Source organism: Eptesicus fuscus, chromosome 20, assembly GCF_027574615.1.
Source record: "Eptesicus fuscus isolate TK198812 chromosome 20, DD_ASM_mEF_20220401, whole genome shotgun sequence".
In the NCBI taxonomy this organism is placed as follows: domain Eukaryota; kingdom Metazoa; phylum Chordata; class Mammalia; order Chiroptera; family Vespertilionidae; genus Eptesicus; species Eptesicus fuscus.
Genome location: NC_072492.1, coordinates 30,464,928 through 30,488,629, shown reverse-complemented (window position 1 = coordinate 30,488,629; position 23,702 = coordinate 30,464,928). Strand labels below are relative to the sequence as shown.

The following is a 23,702-nucleotide window of genomic DNA, read 5'->3' as shown; positions in this document are numbered from 1 at the left end:
TTTTGGGGGCGGGGGGGGGGAATAATCACCTCTTACAAAGGTGAAAAGCACAGAACTAAATTCTTTTGTCTTCTATTGTATTTGTGCTATTATGACATATCACAGCTCACATTTTAGCAAGAAAGTACTGGGGAGGTTATTAACCGATCGTGAATACCTGAGATACGTTAATGCTGTCAAAAGGCACGATAAACGCTTCGGCTCCCAACACTGCTGACTGACAAGCGAAGTGGAGGTGGTCCCACCAGCAGTTAATCCCTTTCTCCAAGAGTGTACAGTAGTCACACCCAGGGAGAACCTTAAGGCTTTACAAACCACTCTTCCCCTAATTATCTCAATCTGACTCATTAATGACTTGCTGTGGCCAAAAAAAAAAAAATCCCTCCTGCTGCAATTTCGGTCCAATTCTTCCGCGTACTTATGGTATTCAAATCCTTGACCATCAGACACGTTTATTACTCAGCGAGACCGACACACAGGTCCGCCAAAATGTCCGCAGAAACGTTTACAAAAGCTACCCCCAGGCCAGCTTGAGATCCCTCAGAAACGGCCTTCCTGTCCGGCGGGCCCATTATTTAAGTAACCCCCGGAGAGACCGCTGCTTCTAGTCCAGAATCCCAGCGTCAGCTTTCCGACCGTCGGAAGGGCGCTCCTGAGGGCGGGGAGGGTTTTAAAGCCCCACTCGAGCCCCCTCCCCGGGAGGTAAGAAAACACCCACCAAGTGAAACCAGGCGGGGGAGGAGCGCCGCAGCTGCCGGGGCAGCGCTGCGGGGAGGCCGTTTCCCTGAGTCACCGAGCGGGCGGGAGGCCGGGCCCACCCGCCCACGCTGCGTGCTCTTCCTGAGGGAGTCGGTTTAAAGAAGCAGGGCCCACAGGGGAAGGGAGCGGTACCCCCAAGCCTCAGGGCGGCCCCCACAGACACCGCACTCCCAGGAGACCCCACATTCCCCGAGAACCCGTCCCGTGTTCTGAGAGCAATCAGCCGACCTTCCCGACCAGCGTCACGTGCACCCGGAAGTACGTGGGTGGGACCTACAGTGCCAACGGAAGTGACGTCGTCCGCCCCTAGTCGCATGATGTGGCAAAATGCAAAAAAAAAAAAAAATGGTGGGGTGTGGGGGGGAGGAGGAGGGAGGGAAAAGCAGCAGGAGACTGGGGAAAGTGATGAGTCCAAAAAAGTAGTCCCTCCGCTCTCCCTCGTTACCCTCCTGCCGCAGCGATCAGCGAGGCCGGGAACGCACTGCGTCCCGAATTCCTGCGCCCGTCGCACCGCGGCGCTCCGTGGAGGGATACATAAGACGGAGGGGGTGAGGTGACTTGGGCGGAGTTCTGTCGCCGGGATCCCTCCGCAGGGCTCAGCCGTTTCCGGAGTCTGCGCTGCGCCCGGTTCCGCCATTGCGGCTCTCCCGGACCCTGGAGCCTCCGCCCCCGACCCGAGCTCTCGTCTGTCTGCCAGTTTCCTGCGTCCCCGGAGAGTATCTTGCTGAGCCCAGCCTACCCCCTCCCCTTTCTCCTCCTCTCCCTTGGAGAGTCCGGGCAGCCACTGCCCCGCAGCCCCAGTGACAGGAGGAGACCATACCCCCGACAGCGCCATGGCCCAGATTCTGCCAATTCGTTTTCAGGAGCATCTCCAGGTGCGGCTCGGCCGGGGCTGGTGAGGGCTGTGGAGAGGGTGGTCAGAAGGAAAAAGCTGGATTCGGGGCCCAAGCAGAAAGCACTATCGGAGGTGTGGTGGTGGTGGTGGTGGTCGGGGGGGGGGGGGTACTGGTGTCTGAGGTAGATGGAGGATGGGGGCGCTATCTTGGGAAGAAAGGGTTAAATGGGGAGAGGTTTGGATGGGAATGGGGAGAGTCGGGGTGCGAAGGGCAGCGAAGCCAGTCCCGGGTTCGAGGGCCTTTCTATTTTCTCTTCCTGGGTGGCAAGAACTGCGCATACTAACTGCACCCCCTTCCCAGTTTTATTCAGTTCATTCATTTGGGTAGGGTGGGGGTGGGAGAATTCTCCCGCGTTTCTTCCGGAGCTAAGATCTCATCGCCTAGGCCAGTGTAGGGCTGTCACCTCCCATGGCTTTTCTCTTCCCTTTCCCCCATCGTGTCTGCACCCAGGAGTTGTGGGGCGGGTGGGTTGGGGAGGAGCAGCCTCTTTTCTTCCTCCCTTTGCGGCTCTCAACTGAGAAAGACACCTTCTCCAAGGGGGGTGGGGAGGAATGGCGGTGGCTGGCCGCCTGCTTTCCCCGAGGCAGGAGGAACAGAAGGTCACTCTGCAGGAACTGAAGGAGGATAGAATGGGGGAACGTGGTTCTTACTTAGGGCGGTGTCAATCTCAGCGTGCGTGGGGTCAAGGTCCCTAGGGGAACTCGCATTTTTTCCCCCTCTTCTTCATTTCTCTGGGATGGTGTGGCTCTGATCCCCTTTGGTTCTAGAGGGTAGGGAAGAGTTATTCAGAGCTTATCTTGGAGTCTGCTGGAGTTTAGCAGGTGCTTGTGGGCGTGAGTACCTCCCTCCCTCGGGATTGCGTGGAATTGAACACAGCCCTGGGGGATAGAGCTCACCTTCTCTTGAGATATACAAAGTTATTTGGTCTGTAATTGGTTTCCTTTTAGTAGGTTCTAGAATTCTTCCCCATGGTGCATTATCCTGTAGGCAACATACTGTCTTATCTGGCAGCGTGCCCATGGAGGGCCCAGGCCGGTGATCATTGGAGGGCTTGACTGAATTAAGCCTTTTCTGAGCTTCTTCCTGGTTCACCAGTCCTGGTTTCACTTTGGCTGAAATAATACATTCATGTTAATTTTCTTCCCAAATATCCCTTAAAGAGGCCTGCCTCAGCTCAGCCTTCTGAAGAGCTAATTTCATAATGAATGATGCCATGGTTTGACATAACACTAATATTAGTGACCTTTTGGACACTTTTACCACTGAAGGCTAATTTTATTTACTTTCTCCCGTTGTTATTATGTACATAAAGGATTATCATTAATAAAAAGGTTTAATATCCAGGCTATCAGTAACGTAATTTTATACTTCTTTGCAGGTATTTTCACCTTTGTTTACATCAGCAATAAATTATTTTCTTTTAAGTCTTCAAATGTAATGAATAATCTTTTTTTAAAAAAATTTTATTAATTGATTTTAGAGAGAGAGGAAGAGAGAGAGAGAAACATCGATTGTTTCATTTGTTTATTCATTCATTTGTTGATTTTTGTGTGTACCCTGACTGGGGATTGAACCTGCCACCTTGGCATATCGGGATGCTGCGCTAACCAACTGAGCAGCACAGCCAGGGCAATAATCTTTACTCAAAAAAAATGAGTTAAGTAAAGCACTTTCTTCAGTCATCTGTGGTTTTCAGATCACTCATTTGAAGTAATGGGACATAATTTTATAATAGGTTAAAATGTTAAGTGACAAAATAGACACAAAGAAGTTATGCTCAATCTAAGTTTTAATTACTATGGTTATTTCTGTTCCAGTGAAGTGTGAGTGAATGTGAAGGTTTAGGAAAACAATGTTCTTGTGTGTGGAGGAAAACACAGGCTCCTTACTTACTATAGTGCATCTGACGCATACATAATCATTTTGCAGACAAATGTTTGTAAAACCATACACGGAGAAGCAGGTACAATTGCTGTTTATAAGGTAGAGGGTATAGCCCACTATTAAATCTCATTTCTTAAAAAAAAAGTTTTATTGATTTATAGAGGAGGGGAGAGAAACATCGATATGAGAATGCAACATTGATTGGTCCCCCCAGCACGCCCCACCCCCTCCCCAGGGATTAAGCATACTCCCCAACCAGGAATTGAACCAGCAACCCTTCTTTATGCAGGACTATGCCTAACCAACTGAGCCAAAACAAATCTCGTTTCTTTTTTTTTTTTTTAATTTCTTTATTGATTAAGGTATCACATACTTGTCCTCATGCCCCCATTCCCATCCCACACCCCTTCCCACACATGCCCCCAACCCCCCAAATCTCGTTTCTTGACTAGTGGTGGTTTGGGCAATAGTTTTTCATTTCTATTAATGAGGAAATAAAAATTGTTAAATAAACCCAAGGATTGGAATCCAACCTTATCACTAATGGATAACAGATTTAATATGGGTCTGATTTCTAAGGGAATCAGAATTTATGCAAATACTTTAGTGAAGCCATTTCCTTTTCAAATAATTTCATGTTTTGAATGTAAAGCAGTTTTTCAGTTACATTTGAAGATTTCACTCATTCTTTTTTTTTTTGGAGTAATATGTATGCCATGTCTAAACTTAAGCTTGCTATTGTGACTGTATTCTTCAGCTGATAATGATTAATTGTGCAGAGCCCCCAGTCACTAGCCAACCTCTTCCAGGATATATATCTTCTGACTTCGCATTTTTATCTCTTTTAAAAATTAATAAAGATTATTTTAATTGGCATTTTAGGTGTGACATCTGAGTCCCTGCCAGTTTGCCAAGTAGCAGAAAACACTCTGAAATACTTAGGATAAAAATTAGGAACAAGAATTGAGGAACTTGAATGTAGAGTTAGCTTGTGAAAGCTTTAAAATGTGAACTGTAAATGAATTTATTTTTGTAACATGTAAATACTTTGGCCAGCTGAAGGATCTGTCATTAGAGCTTGGAGCTATACAGCAAATAAATGTTAATATTGTAAGTTATGAAGTGTTTTGTTTTTTCTTTTTTAGGATATTTAGGCTGATAGCAGTCAATAGATGAATGCCCAATTGAGCAAGACATTGTTAGAGTTGCAGATTCTGGGGAAAAAAGCCTAGGTTATACATATAAAATGGTGCTTGCCGTTCTCAATTCTTGGCACATTAAGTATGTTTATTCCAACTGACACATCCCACTGTGTCCCAGGTTCCTTGAGTCTGCAATTAAAAAATCTCCCAACCCTGTTCTTTTCCCTTTAATCCATACATGCAGAACTGGAAGGTGGTGTGCATTGAACGGTAGAAGTTCTTGCTGTGGTTATTTTGGTTTGCTAAGAGAAAACAATGCTGAGTATTGCTGGGATGTGCTATATGCTTTACTGTACTCCCTGAAAGAGGCAACTGCCTGGAATTATGCTGCAATCCACCCTGGGAATAGCTTCCAGGTTTAAGATGTATCATGTTTTTTAGAATTTTCCTAATGGTCTATTTACTCAGCTCAAAGGGGGGTGGCTAATTCTAGTAACTGTGCTTTCACTCTCTAGGAAATCATTTAAGACATGGAACTGTGTTTGTAACCTCAATCATTTTCATTTTAGTGTGCAATAAAATACATGATTTCAGAAACCTCAACCTATATTACCTGAATTACATTTCACAAGATGTTTTTTTTTTCTGTCACTGTTACTGATACAATTTTTGCTTTTTGAGAGTTACTGTCCAGTAGTACTTTCTTCCATGATGAAAAATTTGTACTATCTACATAGGGATATTGAGCACTTGAGTTAAGTTTTTCTTTTATTTCTTTAATTAAATGTAAATAGCCACAAGAGGCTATTGACTATGACATTGGATGCACAATTATAGGCCATACTGATGTGCTTTGTGAGAGTGAAGATTTATCTGACAACCCATATTTATTTGTAGAACATTTTGTTAACTAAAATTAAAACATTATTTGAAAGTGTTAGTTGAATACTGTCTCTTGGGTAAGTGGTTTTGATGAACAATGACTAATGAATGGAGGGAGAAGCAGACTTGTGAGAGCCTCTTGTATCCTATGAATGTGGCTGGGTCCTTTCAGGTCTTCACTTAATCTCCCACATCTTTCTTAAACAGTTGAAGAAAGTGAGATTCAAACACAATGTCAACCTAGGTCTTCTCACAGACTATTCCAAAGAAGTAGGATGGTTGGCCTTAAGAGAAGTTATACAGCCCTGGCCGTAATTAGAGGTGATTAGACTGTTGTTCCGATATGCCAAAGTTTTGGGTATGATTTTCAATCAAGGCACATACAAGAATCAACCAATGGCCCTGGCTGGTTTGTCTCTGTGGATGGAGCTTTGGCCTGTGGACTGAATGGTCCTGGGTTCAATTCCAGTCAAGGGCACATGCCCGGATTACAGCTTGATCCCCAGTCGGGGGTATGCAGAGGGCAGTCGATGGATGATTCTCATTATTGACATTTCGATCTCCCTCTCCCTTCCTCTCTGAAATCAATAAAAATATATTTTAAAAAAAGAATTAACCAAGGAATGCATGACTAAGTGGAACAACAAATCAATCTTTCTCTCCCTTCCTCTAAAAATCAGTTTTTTGTTTGTTTTTAAAGAGAAGTTATGCAGTATCCTGGTATGCTTTTTTTGTTGTTGGACTTTGCCCCAAAAATGATTTATCTACTGGTTTAAAATGTATTTAATGATGTGGTATAGTAGACAGATTAGGGATTTGGGGGTTGTCAAGACAACTGCTATCCAATAGAAAAATAGTAAGAGCAATATATGTAATTTTACATTTTCCAGTGACTATATTAAAAAAAAAACAGGTGAAATTAATTTTAGTATGTTTATGTAACTCAGTATATCCCAAATGTTACAATTTCAACCTGTAATCAGTATAAAATTTTCAAATGAGATATTTTACATTCCTTTTTATGGGGGTACTGAATTTTCAAAATCTGATGTGTATTTTACACTTAGAGCATATCTCAGTCATACCCTATTTTCATTGGAAATGTTTGATCTTATTTAGCTTTCATAAAATTTGCAATTGGAAAAGCAGATTTGCGTACCTAGATTATTACAAGCATACTTAAGTTTCCATAAATAATCTATCATTAGTAACTATTTAATATTAATTTTAAAATAAATTCAGTCACAGTAATGACATTTCAAGTGATCATTACCACTTATGGCTTGTGAAATGTGGTTACAGTATTGGAGAACACAGGTTAAGACTAACCCCTTGCTTCATCTTTGTAAAATAGGCATAACTGCCTTACAAAGTTACTGTGAAGGTCTGAGATCATGGTGTGAAAAGTACTTGGTGTAGCACTTTCAGAGCATTAATTGGTAGATATGTAATTTGTGTCCAGTACATTTTTTTCTGGTATCTTTGAACGTTTAATTTGCATACCTAGATTTTTATGGTTAGTAAATATTTGATATCCACCTAAGATTTGAGCACTTATCACATATCAGCAACTGTTAGCCTAAGGACAAAATGGTGAACAAGACTGACTGCAGCTTGCATTCATGCTTGCATTGATTAGTTAACAAAGATGGTCAACACATAATTGCAACCATGGATGTTATCTAATGTTTGATATTGTGCAGAATTTAATGCATACCTTAATTATACAAAATTGATCACTAATACTGCTCTAAAACTGTGCCCAAAAGAAGGAATTTTAAAATATTTTATTAATATACCATGAGCACTCATTGTGTACCATTGGTACACTTTTGATTACTGTTCCTTGGTCAGAAATATTTGAGAGACCTAAATCATGTCTGAAATATCCATGTTGAATATGTTGTTTTATATGTCCTGTAAGATGGAAGAATTGAAGTAAATGTTCTCATTTAGATGGGAAGTGAGTTCATTGCTGATAGATATTTTAGTCCTATATTATTAGAATGAGACCATTTCTCTAATTGATTTACATAACACACTCTAGCTACTTCATAATATCAATTTGTAAATCATAACAAAGTTTACAGCTCTATGCATTGCCCGCCTCCCCCTCTCCCCTTGGCCAAGTGCCTGTGGCTAATGCTCTTAACTCAATGGGATGGCAGGAGGTTTGGATCTGGATGTATTATGCAAAACCCATCTGTCAGACTTGGATTTTGTGTCTCTTTTGTATTATGAAAGACATAATTTAAGATGTTTTGTCCTAGTTTAGAGGACATAACTATCCATCAAATCTTAATTGCTCTGAAATCTACATGATCAAAATAAATAGCTGTTTGAGTACCTACTGTGTGCTAAGAAATCTGTTAAATAGTTGATGTTCATGATCTCATTTTATTGGCAAGACTGTCCCTTCAAACAGGGTTAGACTTATTTTGTAGATGGAGAAACAAATTTATAGCTGTTAGCTTGTCGAGTCACACAGCTAATGATGGGTGGGCAGACCAATACTTGTTCTTCTTTTATTGTGATACATTGCCTCATCTGTACAGTTTGAACTGCAAAATATACCAGTTTGTATGTATACTGTGGTGTTCTTCAATGTACTTACACATCCTACTGGTTTTATATTTGAAAGTAGAGGCCAGTGAACCAACATTTGATTTTTTTTTTTTTTTTTTATGCCTTAAACAGATGTTTTTAAAGGGCTTTATCCAAGTTTCTACTAGAAAATTGTGCAGAATGATTGGGGATCAGATTGACTTCTAACCACAATTATCAAAGCCCTCTCATAAGCCTGAACTTCTTAAACTTTTCTAGAGACATTTCCTTGATGACAAGAGGATGAATGTGTCCCAGTCGGAAGCCACTAGTGAAAGCAGGAAGCTTCTGCTTTCTGTCTTACTATATTATGCACTTTTGTGCTTAGACTAATGTAAAAGTTGAATAGAACTGTAGGAAGATGATTGTGCTTGGGGAGGAGCAAAGTAGGAGTAGAACATGCTTGCTCAGTTTAACTAGTATAACCATAGAAGGGAAAGGGGGTTTACAAACTGGTAGGATTGTGCTTGGAAAGCAGAACTTCCAAGTAATATTAGTACTTCCTGTTCTGAATGATTGTGTAAATAAAGACATTTCTTTAAGCAAAGCAGATTTTAAAGCTTATTCCGAATGAATAAAAAATGAGTCCATTAAAACTATTTCATCACATTAAAAAATTAAAATTCTGCAGTGTCCAATTGTGGAAAATATCTCAAGATATTTAACCCACGCTTTGTTTTTTTAGCTTTTCTTAACTACCTCATTTATTAAATTAAAACAATACTTTCTGTGCTGGAGGGCAGTCTCCCTTTATCCAGTTGAGGTGAACATATGTGCCATGCTAAAGGAAAAAACCACCATCTACCTAATTACAGAAGTCAAGATCTTAAAGTTATATACCACTCTTTTTCTGCTTATTATTTTCTGTATTTAGTCCCATTTCTGGAGTAGGGTAGGGAAGAACTCATACTGATGCACACTGGGGGTGCTGGCATTGCAGTTTTTGATGACCCCCATCAATTGAATATGTGGGAATCTTAGTAGATGAAAAATGGGACTTGCTTTCATCTATTCTGACCAGCTGCTCATCTAAGAAAGAGGGCTTTAAAACCACCAAAGGGGCCCTTGCCCGGGAGCTCGGTTGGTTAGAACATCATCCCCATATGCCAGGGGTGAGAGTTTGATCCCTGGTCAGGACACATACAAGAATCAACCAATGAATGCATAAAGAAGTGGAGCAAGAAACCTGTTTCTCTCCCCCTTCCTCTCTAAAATTAATTAAAAAATTTTAATTAAAAATATAAGAGAATCAACCAGTGAATGTATAAGTGACTGGAACAGCAAATCAGTGTTTCTCTCTCTCTTCTCAAAATCAATTAAAAAAACAACCACCAAAGTGGGCAGAGTAAAGCCAGAGACTGTTCATATACGCTCATCTTGGCAAAGAGCTGACTTTGAATATTCTTCAAAAAGCAGTCCCTTAGGGGTATATTCCTGGAGATCATAGTCCAAGCAAGTGAAAATGACTCTCATAATATGCAAGTAGAAATTCAAGGCATGTTATAAAATTCAATGATTGCACCATAATGGATTAAAAAAAAGCTTTGATGGAATGGAGATGACTTTCCAGTGCTAATGAAGACACCAATGTAAAAAATGCCTATGAAGAGTTTAAATAAAATGGTTTCTGAAATGTGAAGAGTAGAAAACTATTTCCAAGTTAGTTATTTTATAATTTTTTAAAAATACTTTTATTGATTTCAGAGAGGGAAGGAGAGGGAGAGAGAGATATAAACATCAATGATGAGAGAATCATTAATCAACGGCCTCCTGTATGTTCCGTACTGGAGGTTGAGCCCGCAACCCAGGCACCCTTGACCAGAATCCAACCAGGACCGCTCAGTCCACAGGCCAACGCTCTACCCGCTGAGCCGAACCAGCTAGGGCTGATGTTTCTGTGTTTCTCTTCCTCTCTGAAATTAAAAAAAAAGGGGGGGGGGGGAGATTTGCAAGCATCCAAGGCACACGCTTTTCCTGATAAAAAAAATCACACCAGTCTTAGTTTTCTTCTTTAAAATTTTTTATTTATTTATGGATTTTAGAGAGAGAGGAAGGGAGAGACAGACAGACATTGACTTGTTGTCCCACTTATTTATGCATTCATTGGGTGATTCTTGTATGTGCCCTGATGATGAATCAATCCTGCAAGTTTGGTGTATCAGGCCAATGCTCTGAACAACTGAGCTACCTGGCCAGAGCCAGTCTTAAAGTTTTTAAATTTTCTAGTAAGTAGTTGGCTACAAGTAGGAAAAATTCTCGGTGATTCTCGTAATAGTTTACCAAAGCTAATAGTCTTCAGTTCCTGTCTCCAACTGTGACAATTTGGCCCTGGCCAGGTAGCTTAGTTGGTTAGAGGGCCACCCCATATACCAAGATTTGGGTTCAATCCCCAGTCAGGACACATACAAGAATCAACCAATGAATGCATAAATAAGTGGAACAATAATCAGTGTTTCTTTCTCCCTCTGTTTTTCTTCTGTCTTCCCTCTCTCTCTCAAATCAGTAATAACAATAGTAATAATAAGAAGAATAAAACAATTTGGAGTGAGTGACCAACGTTAAGATTTCTCCTGAGAAACAGTAATTGTCTCAGAGGTTAACAGAGAGTATAAACAAATCTATAGAATTAAAGGCATTTTTATTTGTTGCTTAAAATGTGGAGCACACAGAAAATAGTGGCTGGTATCCTGTTGATAGAAGAACTAAAGGAATGCTGCATTTTCAGCATTTTTCTTTATTTCCTGTAGAAGACAGCAACTGCAATTTTTATGTGACATTCTGCTAGCTTCCTGGAAGGGCTTACTGAACTAGCTTCTGTCAGCATATTTTTTCACTGTGGTGGATACTAGTGAAGGTAGAGGGTGTTTGGAACTTTTAAAGGAAATTATGCTGAGTGAAATACTTGGAATAGGAAGTTAACCAAATCTTTAAGCGCTTAACTTAAAAATACCTGTATTGAGTTATATCCAGTATCAGCAGGTCTCTAAAATTGTTGACTTCTTAACTCTAGTGATAACACCTATCAAATCTTTATCAAGATACAAAACTCATTTACATAAGTAACTGAAATAGGACTATATGTAGAGCACTTACAGAATAGTTTCATCTGAAATACAGTAGCTCATATATACTTCCTTTTCATCCTAACTATTCAGATGAAATAAGGAGGAAGGATCTGTAAAGTGTAAAGCCAAGCACTAATTGTGAAACATAAGTTCTTAGTAATGCTGGCATAAACACAAGTTTTAATGTATTTTGATTTTCAGCTGATACAGCTGGTAAATGAGTTCTGTGCTGCATTTACTAGTCATTCATTAGGAGGCAAACTGCCCGGATATGCTTATAAAAAAGCCTTTTTCCGGTGAGTATTCCTATCTGATCAAATGTAAGAACTGCTGGATGAAATTAATAGGCTCAAAGCAAACCTATTACTCCTTTAATTATGTGATGTTTGTAGGCATAAACACAATTGTCATTGATTTTTGAGATAGAGACTGTGTTAACGGAGAGCTTTTAGTCAAAATATATTATTATTTGGGTTAAATATACTTATAGTTCAGCCTGGCCATTGTGACTCAGTGGCTGAGCGTGAACTTATGAACCACATGGTCACAGTTCAATTCCTGGTCAGGGCATATTGCCCAGGTTGCGGGCTCAGTCCCCATTATGGGGTGTGCAGGAGGTAGCTGATGAATGATTCTTGCTCATCATTGATGTTTCTCTCTCCCTCTCCCTCTCTGAAATAAATAAAAAATCAAAAATTTTAAAAGTTATATTTAAAAAATACATATAGCCTATATAATAAAAGGCTAATATGCAAATCAACCAAATGGTGGAATGACCGGTCGCTATGGTGCGCACTGACCACCAGAGGGCAGACGCTCAGTGCAGGAGCTGCCCTGGTGGTCAGTGCGCTCCCACAGGGGCAGCTCCGCTCAGCCAGAAGCCAGGCTAAGCAGCAGCAGCAGCGCTAAGGACCCCTCAGGGGATGTCTGACTTCTTAACTCTGTAGTGATAGCACCTATCAAGTCTTTACCAAGATACAAGATTCATTTACATAAGTAACTGAAATAGGACTATATGTAGAGCACTTACAGAATAGTTTCATCTGAAATACCTAAGCCAGCAGTTGGACATCCCCCGAGGGGTCCCAGACTGCGAGAGGGCGCAGGCTGGGACCTCCCCCACCACTCAGTGCACAAATGTCATGCACCGGGCCTCTAGCCTGTTTTAGAATAGGACATGTCAAGATACCATAGTCTCAGAGCTAGATAACTATAAAAGGACAGAAGTCCCTAAAATACAGAGTACTTATGTGACCCACACTGTTCTAAGTGCTTGCTGTGTGTTGAATCACTTTCATGCAGCACCTAGGCGTTCCTTGCTCCTCCTCAAGTATGGATGGATGCTTTCTCTTGTACCATTTTTTTGAAATAGGGAATTCATCTTACAGTTGTATACTCTTTTCCCTAAAACTTTATGATATTGATGAACATCTTAGAAGAAATTGAGGCAGTTGTAGTCCACCAAGCACTGTCAAGCCTCTCTTTTTCTCATGTTATTTGAAGAAATTGCATTTTACTACATCTGCACATTCTCAGTCTGGCTCAGTCCCTGGACGTCTGATATTTGAATATTTAGTGATTTCTTGAGAGGAAAGAGACACCTCATACTGAGTTTTTCCTTGGGGACTTTTGATAGCATTGAACTTCGCAGATTTACACCCTCCCTCCACCCTGCAGTCTTCTGCAAATAATTGGACTCTGAAACCTGAAAGTTCAATATTTTTTTGTTTCTTCCTGTCTTGTCTGAAATCGTGTATAACATGAGTGTGTCTCTATACCAATTGTTCTTCATATTTTGCCAGAGCTTAATGTTAAAGTTTTTCTTTTCTTCTTGTTGGACTCCCAAGAAAAACTTTGAAAACATTGTTCTCTAATAGAACTGTACAATGATGGAAATGTTCTGTATTCTGAGCCCTCCAGTACGGTAGTCTCATGTGGCTGTTGAGTACTTGAAATGTGACCACTGAGGGACTAAATTTAAATTTTATTAACAAAATTAAATACCTGCATGTAACCACTGGTTCCCATATTGGACAGAGTAGCAAACCTCCCAGTGTACAGCTCCCTTACAGAGCTTGAGTTATTTCATGCTTTGACTAATTTTCATGTTTACCTTTTGAAGTTGTAGTCTTCCTTCCTGCCCTACAGGTAAATTGCCTAATAAAAGTCATTCTTACAATTTAATCTTAAGTTCTGCACCTATAGAAGAGTAAAGATTACTCTTTAAAAATTTTTTTTAAATATGAATTTGCAAGCTTTCATAAAACTGAGGAGAGTCATATATCATATACCAAATTATCTATTTAAAGAAATTCAGGCCATGGTGACATTTCACCTCTAAATACCCCACCATGCATCGTTAGAAAATAAGGAAAATTTTTTCCATAATCATGGTATCATTAAAGCCTCCTTATATAATAATCCCTCAATATCTAAAAATCAGTCCAAATTCAGATTTGTCTGATTGTCTTCAAATGTTACTGCTATGTCTAAATCAGGATCCAAGCAAGATCTGCATGTTGCTTTCAGTTGTGTCTCTTAAGATTCTTTTAAAAAACATTTTTTACAGAGTTTCAGATTTACAGAAAAGTTAGAATGGTATAAAGAATTCCCATATACATCCTTTACCCAGATTCTTTAATTCTTAACATTTTTTTTTACTACATGTGATTTATCCTCTTTTGTCTCTATACATAAAAACTATTGAACTAAATTGCTTGAAAGTACTTTGTAGATATACCTCTTTACCATTACATACTCTATTGTATATTTAGTAAGAATAACAAAATGGTCTTCTATAGAGACACTAAAATGATCAGAGGCAATTGACTTTGACAGAATACTGTTATCTAATCTCAGGCTTAATTCAGATTTAATCATTTGTTCTGATAATACTCTCTTTTCTTATTTGAGAGAGAGCGGGAGAAACAGAAACATTGATTTGTTTTCCACTTATTTATGCATTCATTAGTTGATTCTTGTATGTGCCCTGACTGGGGATCCAGCCCCCAACCTTGGTGTATCTGAGCTATCTGGCCAGGGCTGGAAATGTTCTTGTTTGTAAGAAGATTCTGACCTCAATAACCTTAGTTAGGCATATTAAGTAGCATAGATGGAAGCAGTTTTCATGCTTTTGATGGTTACATTTTTAAAAAACATATTTTTATTGATTTCAGAGAGGGAGGGAGAGGAATAGAGAGATGAAACATCAATGATGAGAATCACTGATTGGCTGCCTCCTGCACGCCCCCATGGGTTCAAGCCCGCAACCCGGGCATGTACCCTTGACTGGAATCGAACCTGGGACCCTTCAGTCCACAGGCTAACGCTCTATCTACTGAGCCAAACCAGCTAGGATGGTTTTCATTCTTTAGGCAAGTTCTTTTACTTGAGCTTAAAGTTTAGTTGTGTAAATTGACCTGGAATTTTGGTCCATGGGCAGATTAGGAAATATTGGGAAAGTTTGTGTTTGTTTTTGGAAAGGTATGGTATAGGAATGAGAGAGAGAGAGAGAGGGAGGGAGAGAGGAGAGAGAGAGAAAAGAGACTATCTTTGAACCAGGTGGTTCCAACTCTTCTGCACATTGAAGAGAGAAATGTGTGCCTACTTTCCATTGTACCTTTTGTTTCTCTTTAGGGTAAAGAGAATTTTTGATGATACTGACCACATAACATCTGTTTGTCTTAGCTATTCCAGCTTGCTCACTCAGCGAACTGTTAACATGTTTGTCAGGTTTGTTAGAAAGCTTTAGCAATATTGTTGTGTCCATAATGCCCCTAAAAATAAGAATGAAAATAGGGTTACTTAGGATCACATGTTACATGGTATTGAAGATTCTGGTCTCTACTTTAGGCAAATTAAAGAGCAGAATTGGAAGTTTTTAAGTGTAATTCCTTTTGTCATAAAAGGGAAAAAAGGGGCATTTCAGTATCGGAGTAAGTCGAGCACTCAGAGACCACTTATCTATTATCAGTAGTAAAAAGAAATTCACACCCAGACTTTCAGCCAACGTTTAGGACAGCTGAATTAAGCAGATAATAACATGAAAATACAAAAAAAAATCTAACCTTGAGATGTGTTGCTTGTACTAATGGTATCTATTGAGCCTTTACTATGTGTCAGGCATTGTTCTAAGTACTTCATATTAAATCCTCACAGCTCTGGGATAGCTGCTATCACTTCAGATGTTTCAGATGAGGAAATATATACGGAGATAACTGATTTGCCTGTGCCCTATGAAGTGGCAAAACTGGGACCTAGATATTTTAGCTCTGATGCAACCCACAGAACCAGTTAATTCTGTTGGGTGCTTGTATTTTATAATCAAAGTTATACATTTAGACAGTAATTGTTTTCCTGAATGAAGAACCTTCTTTGTTGTCTAGATTACGGGGAATCTGAAATGATATTTCTCACTAAAAACTAAGACTGCAGTTAGTGTTTTACTTTTATCCCCAGGCATGTTAATCTAAATTGGGGGGAGGAGAAGAGGGAAAAGGAAATACTTTTATATCATTTATAACCTGTAACTCTTAAGGCACTTTAGAGTTTTGGGTTGATTGATTAATAATAAATCTGTACTTGCTTTTTGGAATCTAAACTCGGCATAAGTGTTCAGTCCTAAAGTTGTGCCACTTATAGGCCAGTGTCAAAATCTAGTCTGGAAACCAAATGAGTTACAATGTTTGAGTGGTTTTCTTTAACAAGGGAGGAATTGATAATTTGTATACTTTTGTGCATGTGCCTTTAGTGTTTTTGTTTTTAAGGGAGGATGGAAATATGCATAGGTTATCTCTTAGATGGAAAAGTATCTAATAGCTGGGAGGGGGAGGTACAACTAGAAACATGGAATGGGTGACTTTTCATAGTATACCAGTATACCCTTTTGACAGTTTGAATAATTTGCTGTATCCATGTAATAACTATTAAAAATAAGTAATCACTTTTTAACCTAAATTTATTGACTCCATATTCTTCTTATTTTGTACCAGCAAAATAAAAGTTCTTTGCAGTTAAAAACAGTTTTATCATAGAAACTTGCAAGCACATCTCAAAATAGAGTACCTCCAGGATCAGCAAGAGCAACATTTTGCCAATTGAGAGGATAAAATATGGCCGTGTTTGGATGTCATTATTGTATTCTCTGAAAATAGCTGCAGGCTCAGAAACTCTTATATGTCCTCTGAATTTATTTGTGGTTCGACCCAGAGTCTGTAATTCAGGGAACTATTTTACTTGTTCTCAAACACTAGGGCTTCAGCTGTGACAGTTGAAGCTCAAAATTGCCTTAGGTAGTGACAGAAAACCAGAATTCTTATTATACAGAGTAGTTTAGAATATAACATGTTGCTTTGACATATGTATTTATAGGAGGTTTATGAACTACTGGAATGTTTTCTTCAGTTATTGGAAAGGAACTATCGATTAAACTTGGAAAAGTTTGAGGGCACTCTACTTAGAAAATTAGATGTATACACCTCTCCTAAAACGAGACAGACCCCCACACAGTCCCTTTGTATGTATCGGGATATCACTTATGGTTTATCTTCCTCCATTCGTTTTTTAAACTAAAGGTCACTAAAACTAGACTCAAGAAAAAATGAAAATTAATAACTCATAAAATTTTATTGTAACCAAATTCATTATAAGTTATATATCTCACAGCTTGTATACTTGCCATGCATGGCAGCATATACTTGAGCTTGTAAAGCTAGTTAATCTTCTACTTTGTTACCATGCTTGTATTAATAGTTAGACAAATGCTTGACTCCTTGCCCTGGTGTTCAGTAACTGAGTTACTATAACTATGCTTTATGATTGGTTGTGCCTGCAGTCACTGAGGTATAGGAGGGGAGTGAAAGTAAAATGCAGTCTCTTAATCTTAAGTTGTATCTTATTCAGATCACAGTCTGGTATAATTAAGCATTATAGCAGAAGAGTTTGACAAAAGAATTTAGATGGAATACAGTTAACTTGGCTTAGCCAATCCAGAGAGAGTAGGGACAGCTGTGGTCTCTGGGGAGGGAAATTGGTATCTGGGGGGCAATGGAAGAAGAAAGACTTGATTTTTTTTCCCCCTGTGAATTTTTTGTTTTGTTTGTATTTTGTTCCATGTGAATTTGTTATCTATTGGGCGGGGGGCGGGGGATAGACTAGTCTGGCTAAGGCTAATAAAGTCTTCAGGCAGCCTTTTAGTGGGACTTAATCTGTTATACTACATTTAGACACCCAGAGTGTTAATGACCCACTCTGGTAGAGCTCTCCTTCTAACAGGTGCCCTTTGTTTTTATACCCTTAATTGGGTTTTAAAGACCTACCATCCTTAGACCCTCTATATTTGTTTAGCAAATACTTGAATATCTTCTGAGTACACCAGCAAATCTGATTCCATTATTTTCCTCGTTAAAACCCTTAAGTACTAGCTTCCTTTGCCTAAAAAATAAATTCAGGGTTCTTTGTGGGGTACGGTTAGCTTATCAATCTGGCCCTTGCTTATCTTTATAGCCTTAACTTATTACCACGTTCATAGTCTATACTCCCAGTGTTACAAAAGTACTTTGTAGTACCCTTAGCAAACCATACTTTCACATCGCTGGGTTTTAGCATTTGTTCTTCTGTCCAGCGTTCTCTAGTCTCCCTTGAACACATTCCCTTAGTTGTGGGTCTTTGACAAGGTCCCTCTTACACTTGTTTTGGCATTTTGTAAAATATTGTAACTTTGTTTACTTGTCTGTCTGCTTTTGCTAATCTTAAGTTCCCTTAGATCGAAAACTGTAAAATTTTAAATTTCTTTCTTTTTATTCTGTGACTTAATTTTCAGATTTTGAAGTTTAATGTAAGTGAACAAGTAATTACTAAATGTTGAAGGGAGAGAGAACAGTTCAAAGATCTTAAACTGAAACATTAATGACCGCAAATCTCTTAAGCCATAGAGCAGTGGTTCTCAACCCTTCTAATGCCGCGACCCTTTACTACAGTTCATGTTGTGGTGACCCCCAACCATAAAATTATTTTCGTTGCTACTTCATAACTGTAATTTTGCTACTGTTATGAATCGTAATGTAAATATCTGTGTTCTGAGAACCGCTAGCAGGGTCGCCTAAGACCATCGGAAAACACAGGTATTTACATTACGATTCATAACAGTAGCAAAACTACAGTTATGAAGTAGCAACGAAAATAATTTTATGGTTGGGGGTCACCACAACATGAACTGTAGTAAAGGGTCGCGGCATTAGAAGGGTTGAGAACCACTGCCATAGAGGCTAGCTAGATATAATTCTTTCCTTTACTGTTGATTCTGCCTCACAGTTTTAACCACAAGGTTATACATCTCTAGTTATAACTAAAAGGTTATAGCAAAATAATCGAAAACCACATTTGTTGGAAGAACAGATGGCCCATTATTTGGCTATCAGTTGCCTCACTTGAATCAATGTAATGGATTTTCACTGTTGACCTTAAAGCATTACTGGTTAAATGAGGATTTTAGTGACGATAATACATGAATATCAAGTCTGTCTAATTCACTTTGTATCATGGTTTATTAATGTTTGTTTGTTTCTCCTCTAGCTCCAGAACCTGGGTATAAACCCAGCAAACATTGGCTTTAGTACCCTGACTATGGAGTCAGACAAATTCATCTGCATTAGAGAGAAAGTAGGAGAGCAAGCTCAAGTGGTAATCATTGATATGAATGACCCAAGTAATCCAATTCGAAGACCAATTTCAGCAGACAGCGCCATCATGAATCCAGCTAGCAAAGTAATTGCATTGAAAGGTATAAAAGATTGTGGGTTTCTTTTTTTTAGTACTCTTCCTATGTATAATTTACTCAAATACAATAATTAGAAGCTCTTAGTATTTTGATTTGGTTAAATAAAGCTACAAAGTTAAAGCTATTAATGAATTTGATTTTAACTATTTTCATGGCTTTTACTTGGCATGTTTCTATAAAATGTCTTTCTGTTCAGAATAGATCTTGGAAAAAAGTAAATGAATTTACAATTTATGCCTACAGTGTGATAAGACTGCTTTGAAAAGAATAACACCACATATTTTGCTAATATTAGCACTTAAACCAGTGATGGGCAACCTTTTGAGCTTGGTGTGTCAAACTTCGCCAAAAAACTGAGCATAACTCGGGTAGTGTGTCACTTTGAGGAAAAAACATTATTTCGCAAATATTTCATCCTCGGCATGCGGCCGCCTTAGCGGCCGCGTGTCATCAGAAATGGTTACGCGTGTCAGTGCTGACACGCGTGTCATAGATTCGCCATCACTGACTTAAACATTGCAGAACTTTGTTATGATTATAAATTTGCTGTTCGTGCTGTGCCCTTTTTATACTTGTCTTGTACTTAAGTTATCGAGTTTTAAAAATGGCTTGAATTTACAAATGTGTCTATATATAGGTGGGTATTAAAGCTTTGAAATCACGGTGTTAGAGTTTATTCATACTAACTTTTTAGTTGTCATCACAGGGAACTGTACAATCTATTAGTTTAAACAGAGTTCAAAGAACCTCATACGGGCTGGGAGCCTATATTTTTTTCCTTTGAGTTATAGAGTGAGAATGTAATTGACTCTTAAAACAAGTTTCTGAGAGGGCTTTGACAAACTGGATGACTGAAAAAGGCATTTAACTGCCTGTTCTTTGCTTGTTATTTTTGGTGTGGTAGAAAGAGTTCCAGTTTCTAGTAATATTATACCAGATATTTTAAGTCTTTGGAGCATATATGTAACTTTTATGAAGATTACTTTAATCTTATGGCATAAATACAATTATCTTTATATAAGGAAACAGACCTTGCTTAAAGTCACATAGCTGTCACCCCAATAAATTTAATTAATTTAAAAATCACATAGCTAATGATTGGGGACCTAAGTCTATAGATAGAGCCATTCAGTGCTAAATAGTGTGTTACCTAAGTGGTGTACAAGCACTGCTTCCAACCCCATCTCTAGCAGGCTGACTTTGGATAAGACATAGAAATATTCGGGAAGTCTACTTTTTATTCATTTGTAAAGTGAGAGGATTAGGTTGGGTAGTTTTCCAGTTCTTTTTAGCTCAGAATCCTAGTAATTTCTGGATGAGTTGTTAAAAGTGCTGAAGTTTTTAAACAGACTTCTTTTTACATGATTTAAACTTTGTATTTAGTAGTAATACTTGTTGGAGATTAAATGAGGGGAGGGAGAGGGCCGAGCATATTCAAACAGATGTCATCATTCCATGTCTAAGATTAGAGTTGATCTCACCCCAAGGAAAGATTACCCATCCAGCTTTCACCTAGGCCCACATGTTTTTCGGTAGTGAGCTTTTTGCTTCTATTAAACAATACATATTATACTTTAGTATATTAATTTCTCTTAAGCCTCTTTAAAGAATTTAAATTCAACTGCTTAATAGCTCTCACACTTATTAAAAGGCCATCATTTAAATTTTCTCAAAATTCTTTTCTATTTTTAATGTTGTTGTTATCTTATCACATTTCTTAATGCTTTCTTATGTGTGCAGATGGTGAGTTATCTTAAATTAGATTGTATTAGTTATTGTCCTGTTTTATAAAAAGAATAAATTGAAGAGATTTCCAGAGCATTGTACAATAATAGCATTCTAGATTTGTGCCCATATGTGTACACTATAGAGTTAAACTAGTCATCCCTTGCCCTTTTCCCCAAATCTCTTATATAACATATACTCGAACTGCTTTTATGTAAAAAAATAATGAAAGTCTAACTAGGGGTTGGGAAAGGCAGCAAAGGAAAGTAATTTCCAAATACAGCAGGTCCTCGATTAACGTCATTTGGTTGTAAGATTGATGAGATGCCATAAGAATTTAACTTAAATCAGTTACCCTGTGGTAAAATTGGTTTCCTTATTTGCTGTTTTTTTTAAAGTCACAGAACCTATCGAGGCTTTACTGTACTTACTTCCTTTTGAAGGCAGTTTTAAACCTTGGTTTCTTTTTATAAACAGGACTATAACTTTCACAATTGTTCAAGTCTGGTTGTGTTTTATATATTGTGTTTTTTGGAAGAAGTTCTTACACATGTGGTAAGAAGGGTCATGGTACAAAGCCGTATGTTTTGTGTCCTGTCCCATCTCCTCTCCCCCCCACCCCCATACTCTCATAATTTTTGTTCTTTAGGATCCACATTCTCTGTGGCTCAGGAATGGAGTTTTCCTTAGTCTCTAAGGACTAATCTGGATTAGATAGCCTAGTGATATCTGTGCGCTTTGACCTCTATTAATTTAAACCAAATCACTTTTTGGACCATGATGGAATTCAAATTATAAATACCAGTCTTTGCATCTGATTCAGTGAACTCTTAACACTCAAATTTCGTTCTTCTTTTACTAAATGTTTGCTGTCTTCATTGGATGGAGCTTGAACTTTGTTCCTATCTGCAGTATATTAACAGCATTTGAAACTGTCCTCCTTTGTCTCCCTCTCCTTTCCTCTAGCACCTCTACTACCTTTTCCTTTGTATCTTAAACCAATTAAATGTAGCATGCACTTCTCTTATGTTCTCGTGGTGAAGGCAGAGTTGAAGTAGGTCCTCTTTCAAAAAGCAGTTTCCACAAGATTTAGTTGAATGGGGGATGATGACTGCCTTTTAAAAAGTAGTCATTTTTCCCATGTGTTTGTATCAGATTTGCTTTGTTCTGTGTACCTACAACTAACTTAGTTAATGTGTAAACATTCTTAATTATCAATAATAAGATTTCAACCTTGTTTTCCACCATTGTTAAGCAAGCTGTTCTTTAGATTCATTTTTAGTTGGGGTTTAGAATTCTATAGAATTTTATGCTATTTGTTTAAAATGTCTTTAATAGAGGTAATACAGTTTTCGCTTCAGATGTAGATGTAGATTGTTTGCCCAGTCTCAGCTATCTTTTCAATGCTTGCTGCTCTATCAACTTGACTTCTATAGTTGGTTACTGAATAGTCTCCTGATAGAACCATTTGTTTGAAAGTTATAGATCTTGTTACAGAGCTAGTCTAGCTAGATATTAATTTATCCTGAGCGTGGCTTTCTTTAGTGATTCATAATTCTTAATTTTTGTTTCAGCTGGGAAAACTCTTCAGATATTTAACATTGAAATGAAAAGTAAAATGAAGGCCCATACCATGACTGATGATGTTACCTTCTGGAAATGGATCTCTTTGAATACGGTTGCTCTTGTTACGGATAATGCAGTTTATCATTGGAGTATGGAAGGAGAGTCTCAGCCAGTGAAAATGTTTGATCGCCATTCTAGCCTTGCAGGTTGCCAGATTATCAATTATCGTACAGATGCAAAGCAAAAGTGGTTACTTCTGACTGGCATATCTGCACAGGTAACATTTTTTTTCTAGTGTTTAATAAAGAAAGGTATAGAGAACTAATATGCCCAGAATACAGTTTATTTTGAAATTAGGTCTTCTATGCTCAGTTATGTAATATCTGACTTATTTGGAAGACCTTTTTTCTTTTTTAAGAAATAAAGAGAGCTGGCTTAATGCCTTTATACTGACATAGTTTCAGAGTGTGCCCCTCCCAAGTGTTTTTAGCTCTTACTTGCAGGTTAAGTGGATATATTGAGTTTCTGTATGAATGATTTGGAATTTATTATGGACATTTACTGCAGAATGAGTACTCCTACACATATTTTTTTAAGATAGCATAAATAGATGGTTGTATATGAGCCACATTTTAAACATTCATGTTAAGCTTTAATAAGATAATCTTTGGAGCTAAATCTTAAGTGAAATGATATCAAATCTACATTGAGAGACTAAAAAAGAATTGTAAATCCTTTTAAAGGTGATAAAGCAATTCGAATTATTTTCACTAGTTGATGAATCTGGGTTATTAGTTCATTTGGTCCCCAAACTTTATTCTCTTTGATCTGTTGTAGCAAAATCGTGTGGTGGGAGCTATGCAGTTGTATTCTGTAGATAGGAAAGTGTCTCAGCCCATTGAAGGACATGCAGCTAGCTTCGCACAATTTAAGATGGAAGGAAATGCAGAAGAATCAACGTTATTTTGTTTTGCAGTACGGGGTCAAGCTGGAGGGAAGGTAAGTTTTGGCTTTGGAAATTATTTTAGAATTTCTGTGTCTTTATGCTACTAATTAGTCATCTAATTTCAAAATAGTCTTCTTCCTTATTAATTTGCTCCTAACATTCAGATTTGTGATGACTGTTTAAATTCTGCTTCTAGTGATACTTGTCTAAAATACATAATGTTCTTTAATAGTTTTTTTGTATCAGCTGTAAGACTTTATTTTGATTGCCTTTATAAGGCCTTAATTCTATGTTTTCAGCCTACTGTGCATAAGATTCATTAGGGTTGCTAACGTATACATTTGAGCAACTTATATCTAGGGAGTCTGATTCAGTAGAGGGAGCTCATACTCTGCATTTTAAATACTCTACGTGACTAGGTAGAATGTGGCCTACAATTTGAGTAACATTGCCCTA

General features: G+C 38.4%; 1 protein-coding gene across 2 annotated transcripts in view; it reads left to right on the top strand.

Moving 5' to 3' along the window:
- Nucleotides 1–1,363: 1,363 nt before the first annotated feature.
- CLTC (clathrin heavy chain) overlaps nt 1,364–23,702 on the top strand; it is a 60,224-nt gene continuing 37,885 nt past the window's right edge. For both annotated transcript variants that reach the window (XM_008149482.3, XM_028157489.2), the window contains exons 1-4: nt 1,364–1,634; nt 18,805–19,012; nt 22,309–22,577; nt 23,138–23,299. In XM_008149482.3, the coding sequence (XP_008147704.1) occupies nt 1,593–1,634; nt 18,805–19,012; nt 22,309–22,577; nt 23,138–23,299 (681 nt within the window). In that variant the 5' untranslated portion in view covers nt 1,364–1,592. The remainder of the gene's footprint in view (nt 1,635–18,804; nt 19,013–22,308; nt 22,578–23,137; nt 23,300–23,702) is intronic.